We start from the raw sequence: 26,125 nt of genomic DNA on the forward strand, positions 1-26,125 counted from the left end.
AGCCAATGGGAAACAGGATTACATTTCCAGGGGAGGGACTTCCTTTCCTTCCCATGTCCCCTTAATTTGTCCTGCGTTTCTACCCTGTCTCTGACCATCTCCAATTTTTGCTTACTGCTCAATTAGATATTGAAACAGCAGTTCTCAAAGGGTGGAGCAATAGGGAGTAAAGGGAATGCCGGGAAGGATCTGGCACTAGCTCATGAGCAGCGAGTACCACGGAAAACTGTCCTTTCTACAAGTTCAGATAGCTCTGTGTTCTGACCTTTACACACTTCCGGTGGAGTCGATTAGACTTCCACCAGGAAGACACGAGAGTTGGACAAAGCCTTAGGCTTCCAGACCCAGACTCCAACCCCATGAGTCCCTTCCCTTCAGGTGTCTGTAGGTCCTTCTCATCGAGGCTCTAGACATTGAACGGAGTTGTGGCTTGTTGGGAGGTGCAGGCTCCCAGCTCTGCTTGGCCATTGGGTGATGGCTGAGCAGGACCTGTCTAGAAGATGTAGTTTTAGCTCTTGGCTGTTTTGGAAATGGTTAGCAGGCAGTGGCTTGTTAGCCAGGGGTTTATTCTCCCCTCTTCTCTATGTAGTAGGGCATGGACCAACTCTGGACACCTGCTAAGACAGTCTCTGTGGGTTGGGATCAGAGTTGGGTCTTGGGTCTCTCTGGCCTCTGGGTGGCTGAGATGCCGTGGGTGGGAGGAAGTGCAAAGACATGAATGCTGTCATTTATTTCCCCTCCCATACCTATTGGGAACCCTCTAACCACCTCATAGCACAGGGAGAAGGATAGGAGAGGGACTGAGCAGCTCAGTAACCACATGGCCACAACAAGGCTTCCTGCTATTACCTCAGCCTTCTGGATCTGCAAGGATGACTAGACGCCCACCTGCCCACACAGCTGCCAGCCCTTAAGTGTCCTACATTCCCCAACTCTTAACCCTGTAGCCAAGAGTATTCATCAGATTTTTGGGTGTCATTCTTGTACATTAGACACAAAATAAGCCCATTCTTTGAGCAACTAAAAAAAAGAAAAGAAGTCTAAGCATTTTTGCAACAGTGAGTTTTCTCGGGATGCCCTTCTTTGGTATGTCAGCTGATTATTATTTTCTGAGAACACTAATAACAACCCAGAAGTGGTGTCTGCAAAGGCCACATTAAGGCAGCTTGCGTGGCAAACCTGCTCTTCAGGTCGTGAGTGCAGCTTGCTGGAAAAACAAGCTGGGTCTCGCTAGGGGATGGTGCTTGCTGTCTGGATGCCTGGATGTTTGGGAAGGGTGTGAGGTGTGAGGCCAGCCACGGCAGCTGACATGTAGAACTGGGTGTATAGTCACAGGCCACAGTCACAGGTCACAGGTCACAGGTGGCTTTTTGTAGTTTTTGTTGAGTGTGGGAAAAGAATTCAAGGGAATGGAAAGAGCTTTATTGAACAGACATGCTATGTTTCTCCCAGCTTGAATCCTTTCCTCTTCACGATATTGGTGAAGGTAGTGGTTATTAGGATGACATCATGATAGGTGACAGGGATCAGGGACTGGTTTGTGTATTTTAATTTCCTTCTCTGAACTTCAAGAACTTCCTTGTTTTGTTTTCCTAGTAGGGACTGGCTCTGTGGGAGGCATGAGGTGGGTGCATAGTAACCTGTCCTCTACAGGCCCTTTACTGCAACTGTACTTGTTCCAGTGTGTGTGTGTGTGTGTGTGTGTGTGTGTGTGTGTGTGTGTGTGTATGATGTGTACATGCACCACTGTATATATCTGTGAGGAAGCCACAGGTCAACCTCGTCTGTTATTTTTCAAGCACCATACATTGTGTGTGTGTGTGTGTGTGTGTGCACATGCGCGCACACACACATGTGCGAGCATTCATGTTCTCAGGTGTGTGGGCATATGCGTTTATGAGAGTGTGTGTGGAAGGCAGAGATCGATGTCAGATGTCTCCCTCAGTTGCTTTCCTTGTAACATACTTAAGCAGGGTGTCTTACAGAACCTGGAGCTTGATGGTTGTGGCCAGCTTGTTGTAGAGGTCTGTCTCTGGATTCTGAGCTCTGGGGTTGCAGGCAGGTCACGTTGTCTGCTATTTGTTTTTCTTATGTGAGTGCTGGCGATCCAAACTCTGGTCCTCATGCTTGCTTGGCACGTGTTTGATCCACTGAGCCATCTCTTTGGTGCCCACCTTACTTTTTTAAGACAATGTCTCCGACTGGAACCTGGGACTCATCACTAAGCCCCAGAGACCTTGTCTCTGCCTCCCCAGTACTGCTGTTTACAAGCACTATTCTGTAGGGTCTGAGGATTGAACTCCGGTCTTTAGAAATTGTACAAGTCTGCCGGGTCGTTTGCCCAGTCCCCAGGATAAGCCTCTTGAAAATAGAAAGATGACACAGTGCAGCTGTGAATGCAACCGGTCAAGTAGATTTAGTTTAATGTGGGTTAGGATGTGATTTCACAATTTTTTTAAGATTTAATTTTAGGGCTGGAGATCTGGCTCAGTGGCTAAGAGCACGAGCTGCTTTTTCAGAGGAGCTGAGTTCAGTTCCCACATCCACATGGCAGCTCATAGTTGTCTGTAACTCCAGTTCCAAGGGATCTGACTCCCTCTTTTGGCTTCCATGGGTACCAGGCACACATGTGGTGCACAGACATGCGTGCAGACAAAACACCCACACTACACACACAATAAAAATAATACAAAAAATTTTATTTATTAATATTAGTTATCATTATCGTGTGTGAAGTCTATATGATGTGTATATATGAATATGTATGATGTGTGTGTATTTGAGTGTGTACATTGTATGATGTGCATGTATGTGAGCTGTGTGTGACATGTCTGCCATCGTCAATGTATGGATGTCAGAGAACACCTACTGGAGCGGCTTTTTTCTTTCCTTCATGGGTTCTGGGGTCAAATTCAGGTCATCAGGCTTGCATGGAAAATGCTTTTACTGAATGAACCAAACACTTTTTAAAGAGTTGTTGTTGTTGTTTTTTTTCTTTCTCCTCAGAACGTCAGCCAATTTGGCTACCTGGGTAAAGATATGATTCTAAAAAGAATTCAGGGGGATTCTTGGGAGCACACAGCCTCCCAGATGTATGCTTTTTAGTGCTTACTCTGCTGGCTGACCCAGTAGACAAGCGAGGGCATATGCTTTCCATCCTCTCCACTAGACCTAAGCTGTGGTGTGCTATACATCACACCCAGGAATGACTGGGACAAGATGCTCAATTTCCTCAAATGCCAGACACATCTTCTGCTCTCGGTGAGAATCTAAGGAACACCCTCCTTCAAGGCCTGCCTTAACCAGGCATCTCAAAAGGTTAGCTTGGGTTGAGCAAGACTGTATTAATGGGATTCTAATGATGCCACCAATCATGCTGTGTGTCCACCCAGTTCAATCTAAACCACCACTTTTGAAACTGGCTCATAGATATGATATTTAGTGGTGGAGACCCATCAAATGGCTGATGGACTGAAATCACCCATCACCGTCACTTTGCTACTCAAAGTGTGGTGCCTGGGTTACCATTCCCAGCATCATCCAGGCCTTTGTTAAAAATGCAGACTCTCAGGACCCACCCAGAGCTAATAAGTCATAATCTGCATTTTAATAAGCTTTCCAGGTTATAGGCAAGTTATAGGACTTGGTTCCCCAGGCTGGTGGCTGGGTGGTGACTTGAAACCAGTGTTTCTTAAGCTGCTGGAGATGATGGATGGAAATCTTCAGAATATGTCTTTGTGATAAGACTCTAAGCAAAATATTTCCACCTAATAGCTGTTGAAAATATCTGGTACAGCAGTGGTCTGTCAGTATTTCTTCCTTCTCTTCATGTTTCTTGTCCTTTGGTGTTCTCTGAGGGTGTGTTAGAGAGGATTTCAAAAACTAGGAGTGGAGTGTTGGTCTAACCTGGTAGACCTCTGGGTTTGACATTTGCCAACTTTCAGGGAGTAAATCTCTCTTGCAAACTGATACAATTTTAGGGGTGGTTTCAAGTAAAGAATGACTGTCTGTAGACACAGCATTAAATGAATGCTTCAAGTTTTGGTCAATGATAAGGTCATAAAATCCCGTTGCTCTCTGGTCCTGATTATCTGACTCACATATACTGTGCTGGCACCATGTAAATGAGATCAGGTCTAATTGTCCCTGGAAAAATATCAGTTCCGCCTTCAAAATTGAAAACTCAGGTTTTGCATTCCTGGTTTCACACCTTTGATAAAAATATTTAGCACATGTCTATAATGTGCACGTTTAGATTTTCCATAACTCTTTGGCATCCATTTTTAGCTCTTGTGGCATAAAGCAGAAGCACATTGGGTACAAATTCAGGATCCATTATTTTATGGCTGTATGATCACAGGCAACAAGTCAATGTGCTCCATTTGAGCCTCAGTTCCATAAATTTGAAAAATGCCGATTATGAAATCTTGCATGGCCATGACCATGTTAAATGAAGTCGTGGATGAAGGACTCACAGGTTTTTAAAAGCTTGTGTGTGTGAGTGCATGTGTGTGTGCAACTGTGTGCAAGTGCACACACCCACATTCATCTGTCTGGGTTTGGGCACTTGAGTGCATGCGGATGTGCTTATGTGTTTATGTATGTACATGTGTGTAGAAGCTGGAAGACAACATCCTTTGAGACACTGGCCTAGAGCTCACTAACGATGCTTAGATTAGCTAGACACAGAGGCCCTGGGACCCAACTGTTTCTTCTTCCCCAGAGTAGTGATGAAAGCGTGTGCCACCACACTTGACATTTTTGTACGGGTTCTATACTTAGGTCCTCGTGCTGATACAGCAGGTACTTTACCAAATGAGTCATCCTCCCAGTTCACAGATAGTTATTTAAAATTATTTTCCTAGTATGAACATTTTTATGTCACATGTATGAGTGTTATGTTGTTTACATGTATCTTGAAATCAGCATAGACTTGTAGTCCTCATAAATGACTCATAATTCCATTAGATGAATTTTCATTTAGAATTCTAAGAGAGATGTTGGTGAGCACTGGGATGATTAGAGAGACGCAGCCACAAAGACACACAGACAGACACATGCACATAGATTTTAGATAAAACTAAGTGGAGTTAGCCAGCTTCTTACATTATGTCAGGAGCATGCCCCTTTTCTTTTTTGCATGATCTCACTGAAAATTCTGGAAACTTTTTAATCCTCCTTAGAACGATGTGGCAGGTAGTGGTTATGAGAGCAAGAATGAGATGAATGAGTCACACCCAGGGAGGAACTCAGACATGTAGTCAAGTCAGAAAATCAACATGGTCAGGAAACAGAAGCACTCCCGGGCATGTGTTCACATCAAAAATCCTAAAAGCATTTATTGATTAAAGACCATAAGAGTCTAGCATTTGAAGCAGGCTATTGTGAATAGTCATGCCTAGAATGAAGGAGTTTTTAATCCCAAGGTCTTAACAACCGATTAACATCGTAACTGGGAGCCACTGATGCTTATGATCATCTTAACCTTGAATGGTATTATCCTCCTGATGAAGGAAGGCCTTGGCTGCCTGTGTTGAAATGGATCCCCTGGCAACAAAGCTCCATCTGTGTGACACTGTGAGCATGAATATTTAAGGAAATTGTTAATGTCTGTGGAATGAGGAAGGTGAACACAGTCAAAAGGAATTGAAACTCAAAGATAAGAATCCACTTGGACATCCCAGCATGATCTGGGAGGAGCAGGGTTTTTTCCTCCTGTTCAGGCTGGTGTCTACCCTGTGACAAGGCAGAGAGGGCGTCTGTAAACACACGGAGGAAGTGACTTTATTCTCTGCAGTCTTTGAGGAGGGCCGAACTTAGCTTCTCTTTGAAGCTTGGATGCTTCACCCATGGCTACTGAACCAAGACTTCTGGAAGGGTCCATTCAAGGGTTAAAATGACAAAAGGTCATCCTCAGTCTGAACGGGATGCAAATGTGCTTTTTAGCCTTACATCAGCTATTGTCACTGGGCAAATAATCCGAAAGTACCAAATACAGAAGTATTTAAGGTACTCTGCTTTACCTGTCCGCTTTGTTTACTTCTATAGAAGGAACAACGCAAACTTGACTGGCTTGAACAACTGTTTTATTAGTTCTCAATCTAATTTTGATTGTGCTGAGACTAACTTGTTTGTCTCTGTTCCATGATGTCTGGGGCCTCTGTTGATTGGTTGAGGTCTAACTGGAATAGGGGGACCCAAGTCATGTATTGGATGCTCCCCATGGCTTTTGGATGTTCCCTAAAAGACCTCTCCATGAGGCTAGACTTTAATTTCCTGATCTCTTAAACAGGGAGGTTTTCTTTTCTTTTTTTAAAACCTGGTTAGGAGATGTTTCCCCTTGAATCTCTTATTTTCATAGGTTATATTTACTCTGTTGTAAAAACAAACAATCAAACAAGCAGTAACAGAAATGAAGAGGCTGAAGCCGAAGCCATGTTTTATCATAGGAACTTATTACAAGGGTCTGTCTAACACCTTGGCAAATACTCGATCACGTAGGTGGGGGTGTGTTTGCAGAGTTTGGGAAAGCATTCTTTGAAATCGAGTGTCATCTCTCTGGTATGTTTTTCCTCAGAGTACGGTTACTGCATTCCTGACCAGTGAATTTTTATGAAGCACTTTTTAATGGAGTCTCACTATGTAGCCCAGCTGGCCTCACATTTGTGGTCCACCTGCCTCAGCTTTCTAAGGGCTGGGACTACAGGTGTGTGCCACCATACCCTGCTGACATTTTGTGAAATTTAGTTGCCGGTTTCCACATCCTTATTGAATTGAACAATATCAAATAGACCTATGTATTCAACCATGTTGTGATAGGTCATTTTAGGTTAACATAAATATTAAATTCTGAAACAATCCTTCCCACATTTCTGGATTAGGCAACTCTTTGTTCAGTTGGGTTGTGGTGGCAGCATAATAATTGCTATTTATTCCAAGTGTTTCTGGAATGAAAACAGCGGAATGTATTGCCTCCTCCTCCATGTGGGTTGGGCGTGTGTTTGTCCAGACCAAGTGTAAACAGAAACTTCTCTGGTTGACAGCTTGCCTCAATACACAAGAATTAATCGATTTGTAATGGGTATTTTGCAATAGCTTTGGGACTGATTTAAATTCAGGATAAAGGTTAGTCTATGTGACTTAGAGCCCCAAATTATGCAACTGTCTCTTATTTAGACAGTTCAATTTTTCTCTACTTGCCTCTTACTGAAAGCGTTTCGGTTCTTCACCGATGCATGACTACCCTTCCCGTTTGCTTGGGATTGGGAAGTTTTCCTGGGAAAACTGGGGAACACAGGCTACTTTAATTGATAGCGTTAAAATGAATAAGATTTTAGTTCACCATATGAAGATTATCTACAGTCAGTTCCCAAGTCATGTATACACCATGGTTGTAAGGTTAGCAATTGTTTTCTGAGTTTAGTCTTTGTAAGTTCTACTCGGCCTTGGCATGCGCCTTTCTTCCAGGAGGTCTTTTTATTCTGTTGGTGCTGAGGATTGAACCCACAGCCTTGTATGTGGGATGCAGGCACTCTAGCATCGAGTTATAGCCTGCCCCCCCCATCTCTCCCAGGAACTTTTGAAGGAACATTCCAACTTCATCTTGAGAAGAACGCATACAGTGGTCCCTTGGTGTTTGAAGAGGATTAGACTGGGATGAGTTCTAAAGTCCATGGATGTTTGAGTTCATCATACACAATGTTAAAGCATTTTAATATAAACTATACTCTTTAAGCCAGCTCTATATGAGTTATAATACCCATTGCAAAGCAAATTGTTATAAACTATTGTTCAAGGAATTGAGACAAAGAAAAATGTCAGTACACATTCAATACAAATCCAATTAATTTTCAAATAATTATGACATGTGGTTGGCTGAATCTGTGGATGTAGGCCTCAATGGGGATGGATAAAAATTTTGTGGACATTTTTTTATATTGTAAGGAATAATGCCCAGAGTAGCAGAATGATAAATATAGAACTCATAAAAGTCTTTGGAAAGGCTTGTGTATTTGCTGTCTTTGAAACCAGTCAAATTCTAAGTACAAACTTAAAATTTCACACCTGGATTCATGGAATTTAGTTAAATTAATATTTTTTTATTCTTAGTGATATGGCCAGCCTCTTTTCTTTATTCTGTTTTTCTTTGCATCTAGATGGTTAGATTTTTTTTTTATTCCTGAGGAATTACAGATCAGAAATACTAATTGTTGCATTAAAGGGAAAAAACAGTATCAGGTTTAACAGATTCTCAGTTTAGAAATCATCAAAAGTAATTCTTTCAAAGAGGCTATTAAGGGCTTTAGAGATGGCACAGTGGCTAATATCACTGGCTACTTTTTCAGAGGACACAGGTCCAGTTCCCAGCACTCACAAAGTGGCTCACAAACACCTGCAACTTCAGTTCTTAGAGATCTGACAACCTCTGGCCTCCTCAGTCACTGCATGCACATGATGCACAGATGTATATGCAGATGTAACAGTCAGACACATTAAACAATTGAAGAAGAGCGTATGAAAACAATAATAAAAATGAGACGCAGCAATGTAACAGATGACAAAGTCACCCAATCACATCCACTGTTAGCTTAAGGAGTGAAGTTGTTGGAAGGACCGTGAGACATAGACCTCCTTCCAGCTGTACCAGCCTAGCGAGGTTTGGGTCAACACCTTCACCTCTCTGATCATCAGGTTGATTGTGAAAGGGGTGATGTTGCCCATCCTATGCTTGTTGTCTCTTAAGTTGCTGATATCTCATCATTCCATGTTCCCATCTTCTGATGATGTCTTCACAGACATGTCACTTTCTAGCTCTTTCCCCCAGCAGAGCCCCTCTGAACCAGTCATACAACAATGGATTGCTCTCCTGGAACCTAAGAAAATGACCTCTTCTCAAGAGAGGACAGGGGTCATCATCCCAGTAGGTTATCCACCAGCCATAGATCACCAGAGGTCTCTGGATCCTAACATTTGTAATTTGGGTCTCCTCCCCCTGAATTCTCCATTCTTAATTTTAGCTCTCATTTTCACATTCAGCTACTTTCTTAAATACATTTGTCTACCGCAGGGGAGCTTTCAGAGATTCTTTCCTCCATGTCCCCCACCCCCTTTTCTGCTAGCAGGGCCTAAAGGGCCTCAAGAACCACGCCTCATCTCTGGCATAGCTTTAGAGTGAGTGACCATTCTACCAAGTGCATGTCTGATGTTTGAAGATCCCTCTGGATCTTTCATGGAAACATCTCAGTAGAAAGGAAATTGAGGCCCTGTCTTGCCTGATGATATAAGGAAAGACAGGATGCAACCTGTATGGAGGTTTATTGGCTACAAACCATATGCACACTGATGGGCCCCTGGGAGAGCAGGAGAGTAGAGCTTTAATTCATAAACTTCTTCTTTGACTAAAACATTCCGGCAATATATTAAGAGCATCATGGGAAGTCTGGTGAGACCATTACAGAGCAAAGTTTCTGAATCCAAATACTCCAAGGATTCCCAGTGAGACTCACCCATTAGCGTCTAGGCAAGGACTTTCCATTGGAGAACATTGTTTTTACAACGGCCAGAGACTTATTGGTCTCACACATGCTTTTGGATCTCATTCACTTGAGAAAGAACTATTCTTCCATTGACACTCTCTTGAGTGATGGCTTTGATTGTTGAAGCTGCAGATCCTGTGGGAAAGAGCATGGAAGAGATGGTCACTGCCAGGCTTCCCCCACCATGGGAACGGTGCTCATGTTCAATTTCATGCTCTCAGCCCTTGCAGGTTTTCTGTGTCTTGTAAAATGCTCACCAAGCTATATGGTGGGCTCTGCTGCAGGGGGAAGGGGTCTTAGCATGGAGGAAATCTCTTCTTCCTCCAGAAAGCAAAGGTCTCTGAACATGGCCAATTTCTGGAGATCTGGAGCCTGGTGCAGATGCAGATCTCTGGCCACGAGGTCTGGAGGAGTGCTTTCTCCTCATGAGGACCCTGTGGCTCATCACTACAGATTGTTAGTTTCAGGGTACCACATGCCATTCAGGACATCTTGTTTTAGGTTCTGAAGCATGACATGGCTGGGGGAGAAGCCAGGAATGCTTACTGTTCTCAAAGACATCATCCCTTCTTTGAGTAAGTGCTTTGCTGATACATCAGTAAACTGGTTCTAGGCCACAGGGAAGAATGGAAACCATTAATATGGGTATAAGGGGAAATGCAAAAAGTCAAGCCACTTGCACAGTACATGGTAGATTGTACATCAAGTATTGAGCCACCCACCCCTGGATGTAGCTAAGGAGAGTTTTGTGCCATCTGTCCAGTTTTGCAGAAACATGGCAGTTAGGCCAATTGCTCTGGAATGGCTAGCTTAACTTCGAGTCTCTGAATCTCTAATGCCTTAGAATAATTTTATTAAAAAATGAATCAGAAAGTGACACATAATCTACACTCTCGTGTGCTGAACTTTTCTGTCATTTATTTATGGTAATCTGAGAAAATATGGTTCCTGGGTCAAAAATGTGAGACTATTGAGTTGGATGAAGTAAAAACTTTGGTTGTTTCTTTCTCTTTCTGGCCCCCTTCCTCCTTGCAGAAATGCTTGCTCTGTCTTTAGCATGCTGCATGACAGCGTGTCTGTTCGAGAGAAGGATGCATTGTGTTGAATTCCCAACTACATCTGGCCTCAGGACATATCCATCATGATTCTCTTCTCAAATTCCATGGGAACCCCTACTGTTCAACCAAGTCAGGGTTGGGAACTGATGTGATATAATTTCCAGGAAGTCTAGTTAGCAGACTTCATTATTCAAGAGAGACAGAATACTGTCAGTCACCACCTTATGTTCTCTTGCAAAGAGCTTGCATATACAAGAGGAGCCTCCCTTATTCAAAATCCCCAAGTCCCAAATGCTCCAAATTCTCAAGCTTTTGGAGCACTGACATAATGCTATGAGAGGGACATTATACACGTCAAGACTCCATACAAAAAGTTATTTAAGATATTATTATTATATATGTATATATATAATATATTTTATATATATTACAATGTGGTCTGTATATAGGTTACATATACATGAAACATAACTGAATTTCACGTTTAGCATTATGTTCCATCCTCAAGACTCATCATCATGTACATGAAAATATGTAAGAAAAACCCCCTTCAAACCCCTAACTCATTTATTCCTAAGGTCTGAATAAGAACTACTCAGTCCTCTACTGCTAAAATAACCAGGGCCCACTTTGCTCTGTAGTACCTTGAATTGAAATTTTCTTTCTGGTCATTTGGGAGGAAAACAAAAATTGAGCTCAAGACATTTGGGGGCAGAGTAAGGATTATGGCTAATACGGAATGGGTAAACAGGTGGGTAACCAGAACAACAGGTCAGACAATGAAACAGTCTCTTTTACCTTTCATTCTCCACTCAGACTCATCCATTGTCCTAGGAAGGCAAGAGAGAAAAATGGAAAGTCACTTTGGGGGCCAGCAGCCTTTCCTTTGCTTGCTGGGCAGATGCCGTAAGATCGTGAGTTTGTGGAGGCTGACTGGATCCCTCAGAAGAGAGGACCACCCCCTAGAAGGTCTGGGGTCAGGGAAGACTCCTCAGTCTTCGTATCCCTCCTTCCAGCACCCAGCAGGCTTCACCTTTGCTAGCATCCCCTCCAGAGTCAGGGTCCCAAGGCTGGACCCCTGAGATACTCTGGCCATAGTTTGACCCAACCACATTTTATTTATATAAAATGTTAGTCTAAAACATTTCCCTTGACTTTTCTTCTTATTTTTGAACTCAAAATGCTTGCCCTCTATTGGAGAAACACAATAGTCAATCTCTTTTGTTCTCTCCCGTCCCTGCTTTGAGCTAGTACTTTATTTAACTGTTCTGATCGATAGCCTTCACATGCAAGGAGAACCAGCCTTTTAGCTCAGACTCAATGAGACACCCGATTGAGGAATATTCCAGAGAAAATGAGCCTTTCTTTTTCTGTAAAGCCACCGTGACCATACCCTGGGGACACACACATTCCCATGCACAGGAGCATCAGCGCCAGGGTGTTCCAGGCGCCACTGCCTCACCCTTCAATGTCTCCCTCCAGGAGCTGGCGGTAGGTGGCGATTTCCTTCTCTAGGTGGGTTTTGATGCCCAGCAGCACTTTGTGTTCACTGTTCTGCCGCTCCAGGTCTTGGCGTAGCTGCATCAGCTCCTCCTCGTAGTGGGAGATGATCTGCTGCATGTCCTGGAGGCGGCAGGAGTACCGAGTCTGGGTCTCTGTCAGCATGTTTTCCAAAGCTGATTTCTGAAAGAGGGAATGATAGCCCATTCACTAGTCCACTGGGGGCCTCGGAAGCACGGGCTTGTTCGGGGACAGCTTGCCCCCACCTCTCTGCTAGGCATCTTGGGAAGAAACAGGCTGACTTACAGAGTTGAGACTTGGGCTCAGTGCCGGGTCTTCTGATACCATGTTTTGGGCATAAAGCCATCGTGTCAGGGAGCTCCTGACAACTCCACTGCATCCTCTTAGCACTGCTGGTTTAGTGTACTCACTGGGGATTGAACGCAAGCTCCCTGGCTCTGAACTCTCACTAATGTTTCCATTTTATCTCTGGTTCAATGCAAAGCTCCAGGAAGGAGAGAGGCTGCATCCCCAGAGAATGATCTGATGCAGGGATGCCATGTGTAATAGGGAATTTGTGGTTATACTTGAATTAAGATGAGCAATGTAACTCTTCAGGATAATTATGCTCACAACCATAATCCCGCTCTAACACTGGACATTCCTATATACTCAAAGATGACTTAGATGCTAATCTTAAATTCAAATGATAACTGAGTGTCCAGGCGTTTGGTGAATCTAGTCTTGTTCTTAAATGATGGGCTCAACTTCAGTGACAGGCAGCCATTTTGGAGGAAATTCTGAAACTTCAAAATGAAGCATCTCAGCTAGGGTTGATTTTCCGTACCGTAGAACTTTAATTTGAAGGATAAAAATCCTTATTGCATTAGCTATTCATGCTTGAACGGCCGCTTAGCTTTCAGGAGCCCTTACTAAAGCTGCTGGTCTATTAAAGCTCATCCCTCTGGTGCAGGTACTCTCTCTCCCAGAGACCCATTTTGTTTCTTCTCATTTGTCTTCAAGCCTCATCTTCCCATGCCTCCTCTCAGCCTGTTGTCTCACTGAGTAATGGAAGCAATCTGGAGAACTCCAGCAATTCCCCACCCTTATTTCCTCCATGGAGTTGATCTGTGTCCAGGGTACTCAATACCTCCAACGACATGAACAGTCTGCCACCATCATCCCCACTGCCTTCACCACCATTGTCCTTTCTCCTAGATAGTCCTACATTGATTTTCTGTCTTAAATCTATACCCACCCTCAGCCACCATCCACCTTCTCTGTTTCCCTCAACAGACAGCAGAGTTCCTTGAAGATCAGGCTACACAGGTTGCTCCACATCGCCCCTCCAAGACAGCCTACAGAACCCCACACTGTCTGGCTCCATTGTGACCTGACCCCACCACCCTCCTTCCCTTTCCCTTCCCTCCTTGCCCTTCTCTCCTTTCTTTTTCTTTGTTACTGGATGTTGCACAGGACACACTTGTGCCTCTTGGCATTTACATGTGCTGCTCCCTCTACCTGGAGCTGCTCTCTCCTCTCCAGCCCACAGCCACATTAAAGCACCTCATTTCTCTCAGACCTTTCCTCGGCTGCCTTGTGCTCACTGTGTTTAAGGTGGCAGCTCTCTCCTCTACTGTGTCTTCCTGTCTCCCGTGCAGTCTTTGCCAGCTGACACACATACACATATTTTGATGATTCTCACAATTGTGGTTTGTCCTCCATACTCTTTCATCACTAAATTCTCAGTGCTAAGCATGGTGCCAGAACACATGAACGCAGGTATCAAAGCCTTATTGACCCCAGGACTATTGTGAAATAGAGTAGCTGAAATACACTGAACACTGCAGAGCATCACACTGTGGACCATTTCCATGGCCACCATCGCCACCTTAACAACGCTTATTCTTACAGGAGACAGGGTCTTCACTACACAGCCTGGGATGGTGTGCAACTAGTGACCTTCCTTCTGCAACCTCCCAAGTGCTGCGATTATAGACATGCATCCCCATGCCTAGCTGACAGTGCACATTTTAATGTCTGATCACTATTAGCAATTCATAAAACAAGGTTTTTTACCAAATGGTCTTGCAACACAAATGAACTACTTATGCCCTCTCAAAATTCAGGGAAGAGCAGTGCGCAGGAACTGCACTGATGAATGGTCAGAAGGTTTGGTAGACATGAAGGGACTGATGTGATAGATTACACAGTGAGCTCTTCATCACATCACAGTGAGCAGCATTCATACACACATCTTACCAAGCCACAATGAAGACAGAAATGGCTTAGACTCAGAACATGTGCAGGGTAATGGGTGACATGTCACCCGCATAACGAACAGAGCAGTGCATTGGAGCCAGCCAGGGCTAAATTTGTCATCCATCATGGTAGTGCCAGAATTTCTTCCTATTGGAGTTTGAGGAACATACTGGTTATAAGTGGAGTAAGGACTGACAGACCATATGTGTGTGTGTATGTGTGTGTGTGTGTGTGTATGTGTGTGTGTGTGTGTGTGTCTAGCATCCACCATCCCTGAAGTCACACAGCTTCACCACCAGTAACACACTAGTTGTATGACCTTTGCCAAATTCATTAGCTGTCTGAAATGAACTTCAGAACGAGAGGGCTAAGCCCTACCTGGGAAGGTCAATATGACGGTCACCAGCACTGGATGCAATGAGCCACTCACTCAAAGTCCAGCTGTCTTTTTACACTGTACACAAATTTCTCCTCATTCTCCTCATGAACAACTGGAATGGAAAGTGGAGACTGAAAGAAGTCCCATGGGGACTGGTGAGCCAGGGCCAGGGGACAACATGGGGACTGGTGAGCCAGGGCCAGGGGACAACATGGGGACTGGTGAGCCAGGGCCAGGGGACAAGGTCAGAGAATGCTCTGGGGAGACTGTACAGGGTCCAGGATTTCTCTAGCTCAACTCACCCTGTTGTGCTGTGCCTGCAGGTCAATCTCTAGGGCCTGGAATGTTCGCCTCAGCTCATGGACATCACTTTGGTTGCCTTGTACAGGTGCTGGGCTGGCCGCCTCCTGGGACATGGCTGCTGACTGTGAACCAAACATAAGCGGAGGGAGGCATCAGTGCGGTGACAAGTGGCAAAAGGAGAGTTGGCAGGCCTGGTCACTTTTCTTTTACCTGCTCTCTAAACCAGGTGTCCAACTCTTGATGTTTCTTCTTTATGATGAGCTCATATTCCTGCCTCATATCTTCCAAGACCTTAATCAGATCTCCCCCTGGAGTTGTGTCCACCTTCACGTTGACCTTGAAGTCACTTGGCATATGACTCTCCTCCATTTCCTGTTTAACGACAGAGGAAGACAATGAAGCGGCCCGTGGCAATCAGAAGACTGGATCCTTGTGTTGATGGGCACTGGGAAATGGTTCTGGTTATGAGGCTGCCACTCTCACTGGCATGGCAGTTTCCTAGTTATTACGAACTAACTAAACATTGTGGGCGTATTCTCTAAAACTCTGAAATAAAGACTAACATAACACACGTGCTATGGTTTGGGTATAAAGTGTCTCCCCCAAAAGGGTCATGCGCCGAGGGCTTGGTTCTCAGCCAATAGCATTTTCTTGGTTGGTTTGGGAAGAGTCAGGAGTGGGAGTTGCCTGGAGGGTCCCTGTGGGTGGTCCATGGAGAGATCTTATCCCTAGCCCCCTCTTGACTGCCTAGTTCCTGTTAGCCGTGAAGTGAAGAAACTCTTTTGTCCTGTGCTCCTGCTGCCGTGGCACACTGCCCAAGTGCATGGGCGGAGTAGCCGTGGACTGAGCCTCAGAAACTGAGGAAAAATTAATTCCCCCTCCCAAAAAAAGACTTTAAGCTGGGCAGTGGTGGTGCATGTCTTTAATCCCAGCACTTGGGAGGCAGAAGCAGGCAGATCTCTGTGAGTTCGAGGCCAGCCTGGGCCACAGAGTGAGTTCCAGGAAAGGCGCCAAAGCTATGCAGAGAAACCCTGTCTTGAAAAAAAAAATTAATTTCCCTTCCCTTAAGGCATTCCCATCAGTCATAACAATGAGAAATAGCACACTCAGAAACACCTGGGAACTTGAAGAGGGCCTTCCTCAAGTCATGAAGGAGAGAAAGGAGCAAGTCAGAGAAGCAGAGAGAGAGGTGAAATAGAGGGAGAAAGGAGAGGGGAGGAGAGAGAGAGAGAGAGAGAGAGAGAGAGAGAGAGAGAGAGAGAGAGAGAGAGAAGGAAGGAAGGAAGGAAGGAAGGAAAGAAAGAAAGAAAGAAAGAAAGAAAGAAAGAAAGAAAGAAAGATCTTGCCATGCAGGAACGAAATACCCACAAGGACCCATCCTTATATTCTGTCTCCTCCAGATATATTTCACCTCCCGAAGTACCATGAGTGGAGACAGAACATTCAAAACCCAAGCCGGGGGAGGACATTTCATGTTCAAACTGTAACAACACATAGTCAGATGGTTTGTTTGACTTAATTCCTTAGTTGAGATTATTCTAGAAACAATTACATGTCTGGAGCAAATAGACTCCTTTCTAGCCAGTGTTCTTTGGTCATGTGTCTGTGCAGTTAAGTGGTCAACATTTCCAGTGCTAGCCCAAAGTTTTGTTGAAGCAGTTAGTTCAGTAACATTAGAGAGACTTAAAAAATGCCACGCCTTAGGCTTCTCTAGGGTTCCATGGAAACCAAGAGATCCCAGGAAAGGTGTAACTAACAATCGCTGCCTAGACAGCTGTTCAGAAACCCAGATCTGATGTTTAGAAGCAACCAGGCTTGCCTAAAATGTTCTTCTGTCCTTTGGTCCATCTCAGGGACCTAAGGTGAATGACAGCAATTCTGTAAGTCAGTTACACGCTTCTGTCGCTTAGGGCTTTGAGCTTTAGCATCCTCTTCATACCATTGTCCTTGGTTTCTGTACATAGGCCAATGAGGGAAGCATGGCCTCACACATTTACTTTCTGCCTTTGTCTCCGTTTCTTTCACTATGTTCACATAGGTCTGTAAGTACATGCACCTGTGTGTACATGTATGTGGAGGCCAGAGTCTCTCACTGAACATAGAACTCTCCAAACAGGCAACATGGCCTGGCCAGTGAAACCCAGTCATCCCCCTGTCTCTGTTTCTTCTGGTGCCAGGGTTACAGGGCTTTTAGTGTGTGTGATGGGGGTTTGAATGAATGTCCTTCACTTCTGCAGCAAGTACCGTACTGACTGAGCTTCCTTCCAAGTCCCACTCACTATTATCCCTTTGCATCTTTATATGAATACTGTGCACACGAGTGAAAGCATATTTGTACGTACACATGCACATTCATATTCATGGGTATGGTGGCTCAAGGTTGATGTTACCTATCTTCCTTCATTTCTATCCACTTTTTTTATTTTATTGAGGCAGGGTCTCTTGCTGAACCCAGAGCTCACTCATTTGGTTAGTTTCAGCCAGCCAGCTTTTCCTGTGGATCCAATCTCTGCCTCTCAAATTCTGGGATTATAGGAAGCACCACCTATGCCTAGTGAGCTCTGGGATCCAAACTGTGGTCCTTACAATTAAATAAACACTATACCCACTGAGGCATCTTCCCAGTCCTGATTCTTATAGTATTATACTAACAAGTTGGAAAAACCAGTGTGTGACACCCAATTATTATTATTGTTGTTGTTGTTGTCAATCACTGTTGATTATTATTGTACTCGATCATGTTTGACATCTAAGTAGATAACCTTGACATCAGAAGAAAATAGATGTTTCTGTGGTTCCTTATGAGGGACACTGGGGCAAGCACTCAGGTGGTGGCCCCTTCTGTTCCTATGGGGTCACCCTGGACTGTGAAGTTAGGGGCAGAGCTGGTTCCCAGGAGCCCAGGGCAGCCCCACCTGCTCATGGCGCTTCTTCATGAGGATGAGCTCTTTCCTCATTCCCTCCACCTCTTGCTCCAGGTCTGTCGTGACAATGGTCAGATCATCCAAGGTCTTTCGGAGGCTCTCAACTTCAATTTCCAAGTCTTTCTTAAAGGAGTGTTCATTTTCATACCTTTGGCGAGAGGGGGGAAGAGCACACCTGTTGCTGAAGGCCACAGGCTTGGCCGGAGTCCACTCAGGTTTAGAGGGGGCTCTCTTACTTTTCAGGTGTGAGAGACTGACTGACACATGCAGGTATCATAAGCACATTGGCACACTGACACAGGACACACACAGGGCTATAAAACACTTGTTCCATGCTATGTTTGTCTGTGTTGGTGACTCAAGATCAACTTTTAAGTGCATTAAAGAAGAGGATACCCACAGACCTATACCTGTCACCTAGCTTTATTACCCATGAGTATCTTGCATATTTGCTTCATCTAAATTCGTTGCTGATTCTTTTTTGTGGTAGCTGGTGGTTTATTTATTTTTGGGACAAGGTCTTGCTATGTAGTCCAGGATGCTCTTGAACTCAATCTATATCCCAGGCTGCTCTTAAACGCACCCTCCTACTGCCTCTGCCTCCCAAGAGCTGAGATCACAAGTGTGCACCAATATATACACATGGTCATTGCTGAAAATGTTTAAAGCAAATTACAGACATTTTGGCACTTTAAACCTAAATATCACAGAGTGCATCTAATAAAAAAAGGTATTTTTTTCTAAATTAAGTACAACCAAATTACCATCCCTAAAATGGAGAGTTTTTAATAGCACCTAATTCTTAATTCCTATTTGAATCCTTACATGCTTTCATGTGCACTTTGTACCTGGCTTATTTAAATTGCACATGACTCTTGTCGTGCCCTTTAATTATAATCCAGGATGATTTTGGCAGCCAGTCACAGCAGGCCGAGCTTCGCCCCCTCGGAGCTCTGTGAAGAAGGGACTTACTTAAGGTTGAAGTCATCCACGGCCATCCTGGCGTTGTCAATGAGCACAACAATTTGGGCATTCATCATCTTACTGTCCACGATCTGTAAAATATGTACAGAGAATTATTCCAGCTGGACAGATCCACCCGTGACAGCTGCGTGTTTGAGCTCCAGTTTCCTCTGCCAGCAACCTGTGGCCCAGATCACAATCTTTTTCTTCTTAAAAAGATTTAGTGTGTGTGTGTGTGTGTGTGTGTGTGTGTGTGTGTGTGTGTGCATGCGTGCATGACTTTAGTGCACCATGTGTGCACAGGAGCCCTTGGAAGTCAGAGGGTCACCTAATGCGGGTGCTGGGAATCAAACCCAGGTTCTCTGAGAGAGCAGCAAGTGCTCTTAACTGTGGAGCCATGTCTCCAGCCCCCTTTTCTTTCAACTTCCTTTTCTGCAGCAGAATGGTGGGAGTCAAGTCACATGTGCTAGGTGAAAGACACAGAAAGAATGCATCTGCTCTTGGTTTCACTGTCTTTTTAGACGCTAAACTTTCTCTTCTCTTCTCTTCTTCATTATTATTGCTACTACTATTACTATTTAACCTGCTAAGCCCGATTAGTGCTATCCAATCCCTCCCCCAAAAGAAAAATAATTCCCTCTCTTCAGGTAGACTCCAGCTGCCAGGAGCTCCTCAGCTAGCGATGGGGCCTCATGATCCCCGCTCCGACCCTGCTGGAATTTTTTGTTTTTTTTTTTTTTTTTTTTTTTGAGACAGGGTTTCTCCATGTAGCTTTGGAGCCTTTCCTGGATCTTGCTCTGTAGCCCAGGCTGGCCTTGAACTCACAGAGATCCGCCTGCCTCTACCTCCTGAGTGCTGGGAGTAAAGGCGTGCGCCACCCTGCTGGAATTTTAACTGGCTTGATCTTGCGCAGGTCCTGTGAAGGTACCATAGCTGCTGTGAATTCCTGCGCATGCAGCCATCATGCCCAGAAGACAGCATTTCACTGCACTCCTCCCATCCTCTGGCTTTTACATACTTTCTATCCACTTCTTTTTGATGTTCTCTATGCCTTGGGGAGCAGGGCAGATAGATAAAGATGACCCATGCATAGCTAGACACTCAGAGTTGTTTATTCTCAGTGATTTGAACAGTTAGGAGTCTCTGCTAATTGGTATCCATTGCAACAAGAAGCTTCTCTTTCCAAGGCTGAGAACAGCATATGTTTGTGTAGAGCTTTGACAGGCTGGGGTGGATGTGACTTCTGGAAGAGCGAAGTATGGAAGGAGGGGCTGAGCCTCTTGGTAATGCCTGCTAGCTGTCTAGTAATGGGAACATGACTTAGTGTTTTGCTTACATTTCTGAATCTGAAAGTGTTAGTTTTAAAATAAAGTGGTGTGTGTGTGTGTGTGTGTGTGTGTGTGTGTGTGTGTGTGTGTGTGATGTGTGGTGTGTGCAGGCATGTGCCCATGCATGTACTTCACAAGGACAGAAGAGGACCTCAAGTGTCCTGCTCTGTCGTTTCTCTCCTTATTTCTTTGAGACAGGGTTTCTTATTGAACCTGGAGTTAGCATGGTGGCCAGCAATCCCCAGCAATCCTCCTGTCTCCCACTTCCTCTCACTAGTGCTAGGTACGCATGGTTATTTCTGGCTTTTGACATGGATGTTGAGGATCCAAACTCAGGTCCTTATGTTTGCACAGCAATTGTTCTAACCCTCTGAGCTGCCTCCCCAGCTTCTGAGTTTTTTTCTGATTGTGACTCTAGGGTATGATTTCCTAAAGAACAGATATTAGCTTAGATGCATGTAATTCTTACACATTCACACTTCCAGTGTGAGAACTAATTTGAAGTATACTTCAGATAGTCTTCATATAAAGCAATCATTATTATTCTGCTCAAAGTGACTTGAACCACACATGTAAACTTCAGGAAGATGTATGTGTTTATAATGTATTTGTGATGAGATTACCTCTGTTGCAGCTATTAAAACAAGAACTGAGCGGATTCTTTACCACCGCTTAAGAAGTTTCCACAGTATTAAAACCTCCAGCTAAAGATGTTCATGAGATATTTACCTAAGTTTTATTTACATTAGAAAAGACCCATTGGAGTTGTTTGAGCGCTTGGGTATACAGGACCTTATGAAGAGAAAGAGCCCACATTCGATGTGGGGAAACGGAGTCAATTTCTCATCATCTACAGGTAGAACAATACTTTGGAACAGAGCACTGCACCAGAGTAGAAACTGTAGCGTTTCTTTGGCCTGGCTTCCTCTGTGAACAGGCCCATTGTTGGGCATCACTCCACCCTTGTGCTTCATCTCATCATTTGTTCAATAGGGGTTTGTATTAGAAGCAGGGGACTCAGAGATCCTGGCTTCAAGCTTTTGCAATACAGCTGGAGTCACAGAACCTTGCTACCTTCCCATTATATTTGTACAGCTAATTCCTTTATTTAGAGAGGACTTTTCTTAGGGCAAAGCTCGTCTTTAATACAAAGATGCCTTTTAAAACTCTAGTCCTATTTAAAGCTTCACCAATGACTTGGAATTTGGTCTTCTGATTGCACAATGGCAGCCTTCACAAGTAGGGGAAACGCTGGGCCTGGAACTCAAAGAGCAGGGCTGGGATCCTGCCTTCACCCATTCACTGGCTGAGTATATTAGAGTCTCAGTTTCTTCATCCATAAAATGGTGATAACAATAGTAATGGCCACTCACCAATGTCTTGTGACAGTGAGAAGATCATAAATGAGATAATATCGAACACATACTTGTACTACAGGAACTCTGGAAGGTTCATTGAACTTTGTCCCGGAAGTGAAAACGCAGTTACGTCCTGGCTTCTTGCCCACAGTGCTGCTTTATGGCATTTTCACCAACATTCTCCTGCCTAGGCTTCTTATTCTTGCTATTATTTGCTCATGCAAAATAAAAATAGCTCCATCCCCAGAGCTGGGGACTCTGAACACTTTCTTCCTCAAGCAATGAGGAAGAAAATTCATCCACACTGCAACTGGTCTGGTTGACACTCTCCCCATTAGCAACCCTGCAGTGCACACATCAGAACTAGAGGAGTAGAAATACCCTGTGAATTTGGCCTTTTCCAAGTTAAAGTGATCACTTATCCATTGAGAAGCCAACATCAGCTATGTAATTTGTCCCCAGCCAGAGTTCTTGTGGTCCATGAGAGTGAGGCCTTGGAGTGTACTTGGCATAAAGTACATGTAGGGTCAGGGTGTAGCTCAGTTTGCAGAGTGCTTGCCTAGCATGGGTTCAATACCTAACACTGCATCAATGGAGCATGATGGCACATTCTTGCAATCCCAGTCCGGGATTGGTGAAGGCAGAAGGATCAGGAGTTCATGGTTATCCTTGGGTACATAGTGAGTTCAAGGCCAGTCTGGGCTACAGGAGACCAACTTTTTCTCTCCTATCTATATAAGTATGTGAATATATACATTTTCATATATTTTTCATATGTGCCTGAGTGTATGTATGTGCAACATATGCACACAGAAGCCTGCAGAGAACAGAGAGGCCATTGGATCCCCCAGAACTGGGGTTACAGGTGGTTATGAGCCACCTTGTGGGGGCTGGGAAGTGAACTTAGGTCCTCTGCAAGAGGTCCTCTTTATCATGGAGCCATCTCTCCAGCACCCACATCTCATATTTCAAACAGCTTCTCTCTGTTTGGGTTTACTAAATATGGTATTATAATGTGGCCACTGTTTCTGAGACATCCTTCATAGTTATAAATGGATGGGGATGGATTGAGAAATAGTATATGAGGCATAGCTTTTTAAGCTGTGTGTTGTAATAATCACCTAGATTCTCCCCAAGGCTCTGAGTTCATTCTTTGAAAATCTAGTTGGTGTATTAGCACAGTATCATTGCCCCAAGGTATGTAATCTCCCACTCAGTACAGGCAAATAGACAATTTGACCATGCTCCCAAATGTCACATGCTGAGAATCACCAGGGAGTTTTATGAATGATATTCCTATTGCTATGTCCAATTCTGTGTTTCAGAAGGTTTGGAATCATTCTTTGAACTACAGTTCTCACAGATTTTTGAGTAACATTTAACATTGCAAAATGAGAGTAAAATATTGTGTTTATTCAGAGTATTTCATCAGGACCCAGGGAGAGGCCAGCCCCAGGGGACTGAGGCACTTCTTACGGCCTCTTCTGCAAATAGGGTAAGTCAGGAATGACAGACAACCTCAGCCTCCAAGAGTGACCCTCTTCCAAACCAGAGAAGGTGAAACATTCAAAGTACAGTTCTAGAAAAGCATGACTCTTGACCTATTTGGCCTCAGAACCCAGAGTTCTGGCCCTATAAGAGAGTAGGCTAGTTGCCTGTCTTCATAGTTGAACCCACTCATTCCCCCTACCACCCTGCCCCCCCCCCCAGTCTATTCTAAGGAATTTAGAAAAACAAGTAGAAAAGGTATCCAGTTTCAGTCTCCTGGTCCGGAAGTTGGGGATAAAAATATTTGCTCCCCAAAGTTATGAGAGTTAAATGATATGTTCTGAACTCTGTGTGGTATGAGTAGCTCTGCCAATCCACAGGCGTATTCTTGTGAATAACACACCCATTTCCTCTTTGTATGAGGCTGGCGAGTTGGCACCATGCTGAAGTGGAAGTTAGATCATTTGAAACAGATCAGCGAGAGTGTCCCACCTCTGCCTGTGCTGCTGCCTTCGGGCGTTATTACACGTTTTTGAACTTCAATTTCCTAACAGAGTTGATGTGAGAATTAAGTCAGATAATATAGATCGGTCCCACCACTGCAGAAAGCCCTTCTCCCAGATATGCACATCTGACATTTGACACCCTCCACCCCCCCCCCCCCCCCCCCCTCCCCGACTGCTGGGCATACAGGAAGTGCTCAATAATGGTTTCCTTCCCTTTTCTCCCTCTTCCTACTTCTCTCTCCTATTTAGTAGATGTGCTACTGGATCAGGTGAATCTGGTATTTCTTTTGGGCTTCACTCCTGGCTCTGCATTTGCAGGCATCATCCTTTCCCTCCTTTCTAAAACCAAAGCAACTTCATTAAACGAAAAAACACCGTGTGGATGTTGAGTCAACTTGTTTTCTTCACAAAGACAACCGTGCACTCTGTAGTTAAGGCAATTACGCACTCAGTTATTAGGCTGATTATTCAATAATTAGGGGTCATTACAAGGACAGATTTATATTATCTTGATTGGTCCTTCCTACATTCAAGCAAAGATGGCTGAGTGCTGTGAAATAATATGGTATTAATATTGGAAGCCCGTGATGGCCTTTCCAGGGTAGGGTAAATCCTCAGTTCACAGGGATTTTCCTGGAACTCCTTCATACAAAGGGGAGGTTTATAGCTTTAGGAACAGAACTGTGAGATGATTATCCTTCCTCCACTTGTATCCAGGCACCCAAGAAGGTGGGACCTTAACCTTTTAGATGTTCAGTTGAGAAACATGTTGTTTTTCGAAGTATATCTTCATAGTCTATCCCAGCCTTCCAAGTTTTAGCTTTATTTTCATTTTGTCTCTTCCCCCCTCTAGCGATATGCCATTCTCTGAAGTATGAGCAACTTGGTCTTCTAGCAGCATCTGGAAAAATAGCTAGGGATGCCATAATGGTATCTCTATCCACTGGCCGAGTGTGACAGCTTTTTAGGCACGATCTGCATGATAGTGTCGTTCAGTCTTTTGTGGGTAGAGAGACACACTGTTGCCAGGACTCTGAGGTGGGGTAGAACTGATGTGATGAGAACTTTAAGTCTCCCCTGTGCCTTGTGGACCGAGGGTGCACCCTGCATACCAGCCCTTATCACTTCCCTGGCTGTTGGATCGAAAGTGATACAGCACAGCACCCGGCTGCCTGACATTTCTAAGGCTTAGATACTTTTTTACATTTTAAAGCATGCAGAAAGCCCGGCAGTTTTTGCTTTTTAAGAGATAGTCTATAATAATCCTGAAATGCTTGCTGTCTTCACTTTCTACATGATTCATAGAGAGAAAATTAACTTTACAGACAAGTTTCCCCAAGTCCTTACTTAAGGTATGACAGTAAGATTTACATGGGCAGTCTCTGGGACTGGGTTCTTTTGCTGTTTTCCCCAGGAACTGTCATGTGTGCTGTTTTTTCCTCTCCCTTGTCCCCATGGATATGACAGTGCCACCACTAGCTGCAGGGTCTCTTGGTGTCTTACCTGCTCCTGCAGGAGGCTGATGTTTTCCTCATATTGGGAATAATCTTTTTTGTTGCGAGGTTCTCTCTCCTGATGCCACTGCAGGATACGACTCTCCAGCTTTGAATTGGCCTCCTCCAGAGCCCGTACCTTCTCCAGGTAGGTGGCCAGGCGATCATTGAGGTTCTGCATGGTGGCCTTGCCATTTCCACCTAGCAGGGGACTGCCTCTTCTAGACCCCCAAGATCCTCCAGGAGGCAGACAGCCTGGTGTGGTGAAGGAAAGGGAGATGCGGACACCTCCCGCCCCTCCATGGACACTAGGGGTCCTGTGGAAGCTCCCAGGCCGACCCCAGCTGCCTCCGAGGCTGTGGACAGAGGCTGAGGAGGTCTGGCTAAAGCTGTGGCTGGAGTTCATGGTTCCATCTGTGTATGGAGCAGGGCTAGGTTCTCTGACACTGCAGGACTGAACTGCCCCACACTGCCCGGGATGGTTTTATGCCCTTTGCTGTGGGAGTTTCCTTCTCTGACAACTGTACCGACAAGATCCTATGATTGTGCAATGTGGGTTTCCTCTTGGTCAATCCCGAGGTGCCCCTGGGCCAACACACTTGGCTGTTGTTGTTTAGAACCACATGAATATGCCAGTTACCTCCCTCCCAGTAGTAACCTGGAGGCGTGGCCCACGACATCAGGTGGCTAGCATGCCATCTCAGGTGTCTTTCTAATCTTGCAATGGAATTTTTCCAAGGTACACTCACTCAAAAGAGGTCAGATTAAAGTCCTTGGTAAGACTGTTTTGTGTGGTACAGATTTATTTTTTAAAACTAAACATACACACACACACACACACACACACACACACACACACACACAAACCAAACCAAACCAAACAAAAAAAAAACAAAAAACAAATAAAAAAAAAACCACTCCGGATAAATCCTCTACAGCCAGGGTAAGAAAGATTTAGAAGGGTAGAGCCAGAACAAACCAGAATCTCCGGTCCTTGAGGAAAACTGCTCCTGTACAGAAGAAAACA

The 26,125-nt window shown here is 44.5% G+C and overlaps 1 protein-coding gene across 1 annotated transcript; it reads right to left on the reverse strand.

The window, feature by feature from the left end:
- Positions 1-9,354: 9,354 nt before the first annotated feature.
- Krt23 (keratin 23) lies at positions 9,355-25,549 on the reverse strand. The gene is made up of 8 exons (XM_036194553.1): positions 25,109-25,549; positions 18,935-19,017; positions 17,954-18,110; positions 15,249-15,410; positions 15,038-15,160; positions 12,057-12,277; positions 11,393-11,424; positions 9,355-9,671 (listed from the first exon to the last, which is right to left on the reverse strand). The coding sequence occupies exons 1-8, from the start codon at positions 25,502-25,504 to the stop codon at positions 9,577-9,579; spliced, it is 1,269 nt and encodes a 422-aa protein (XP_036050446.1). The 5' UTR covers positions 25,505-25,549; the 3' UTR covers positions 9,355-9,576.
- Between the last annotated feature and the right edge of the window lie 576 nt (positions 25,550-26,125).

This window comes from Onychomys torridus, chromosome 8 (assembly GCF_903995425.1).
Source record: "Onychomys torridus chromosome 8, mOncTor1.1, whole genome shotgun sequence".
Classification (NCBI taxonomy): Eukaryota; Metazoa; Chordata; class Mammalia; order Rodentia; family Cricetidae; genus Onychomys; species Onychomys torridus.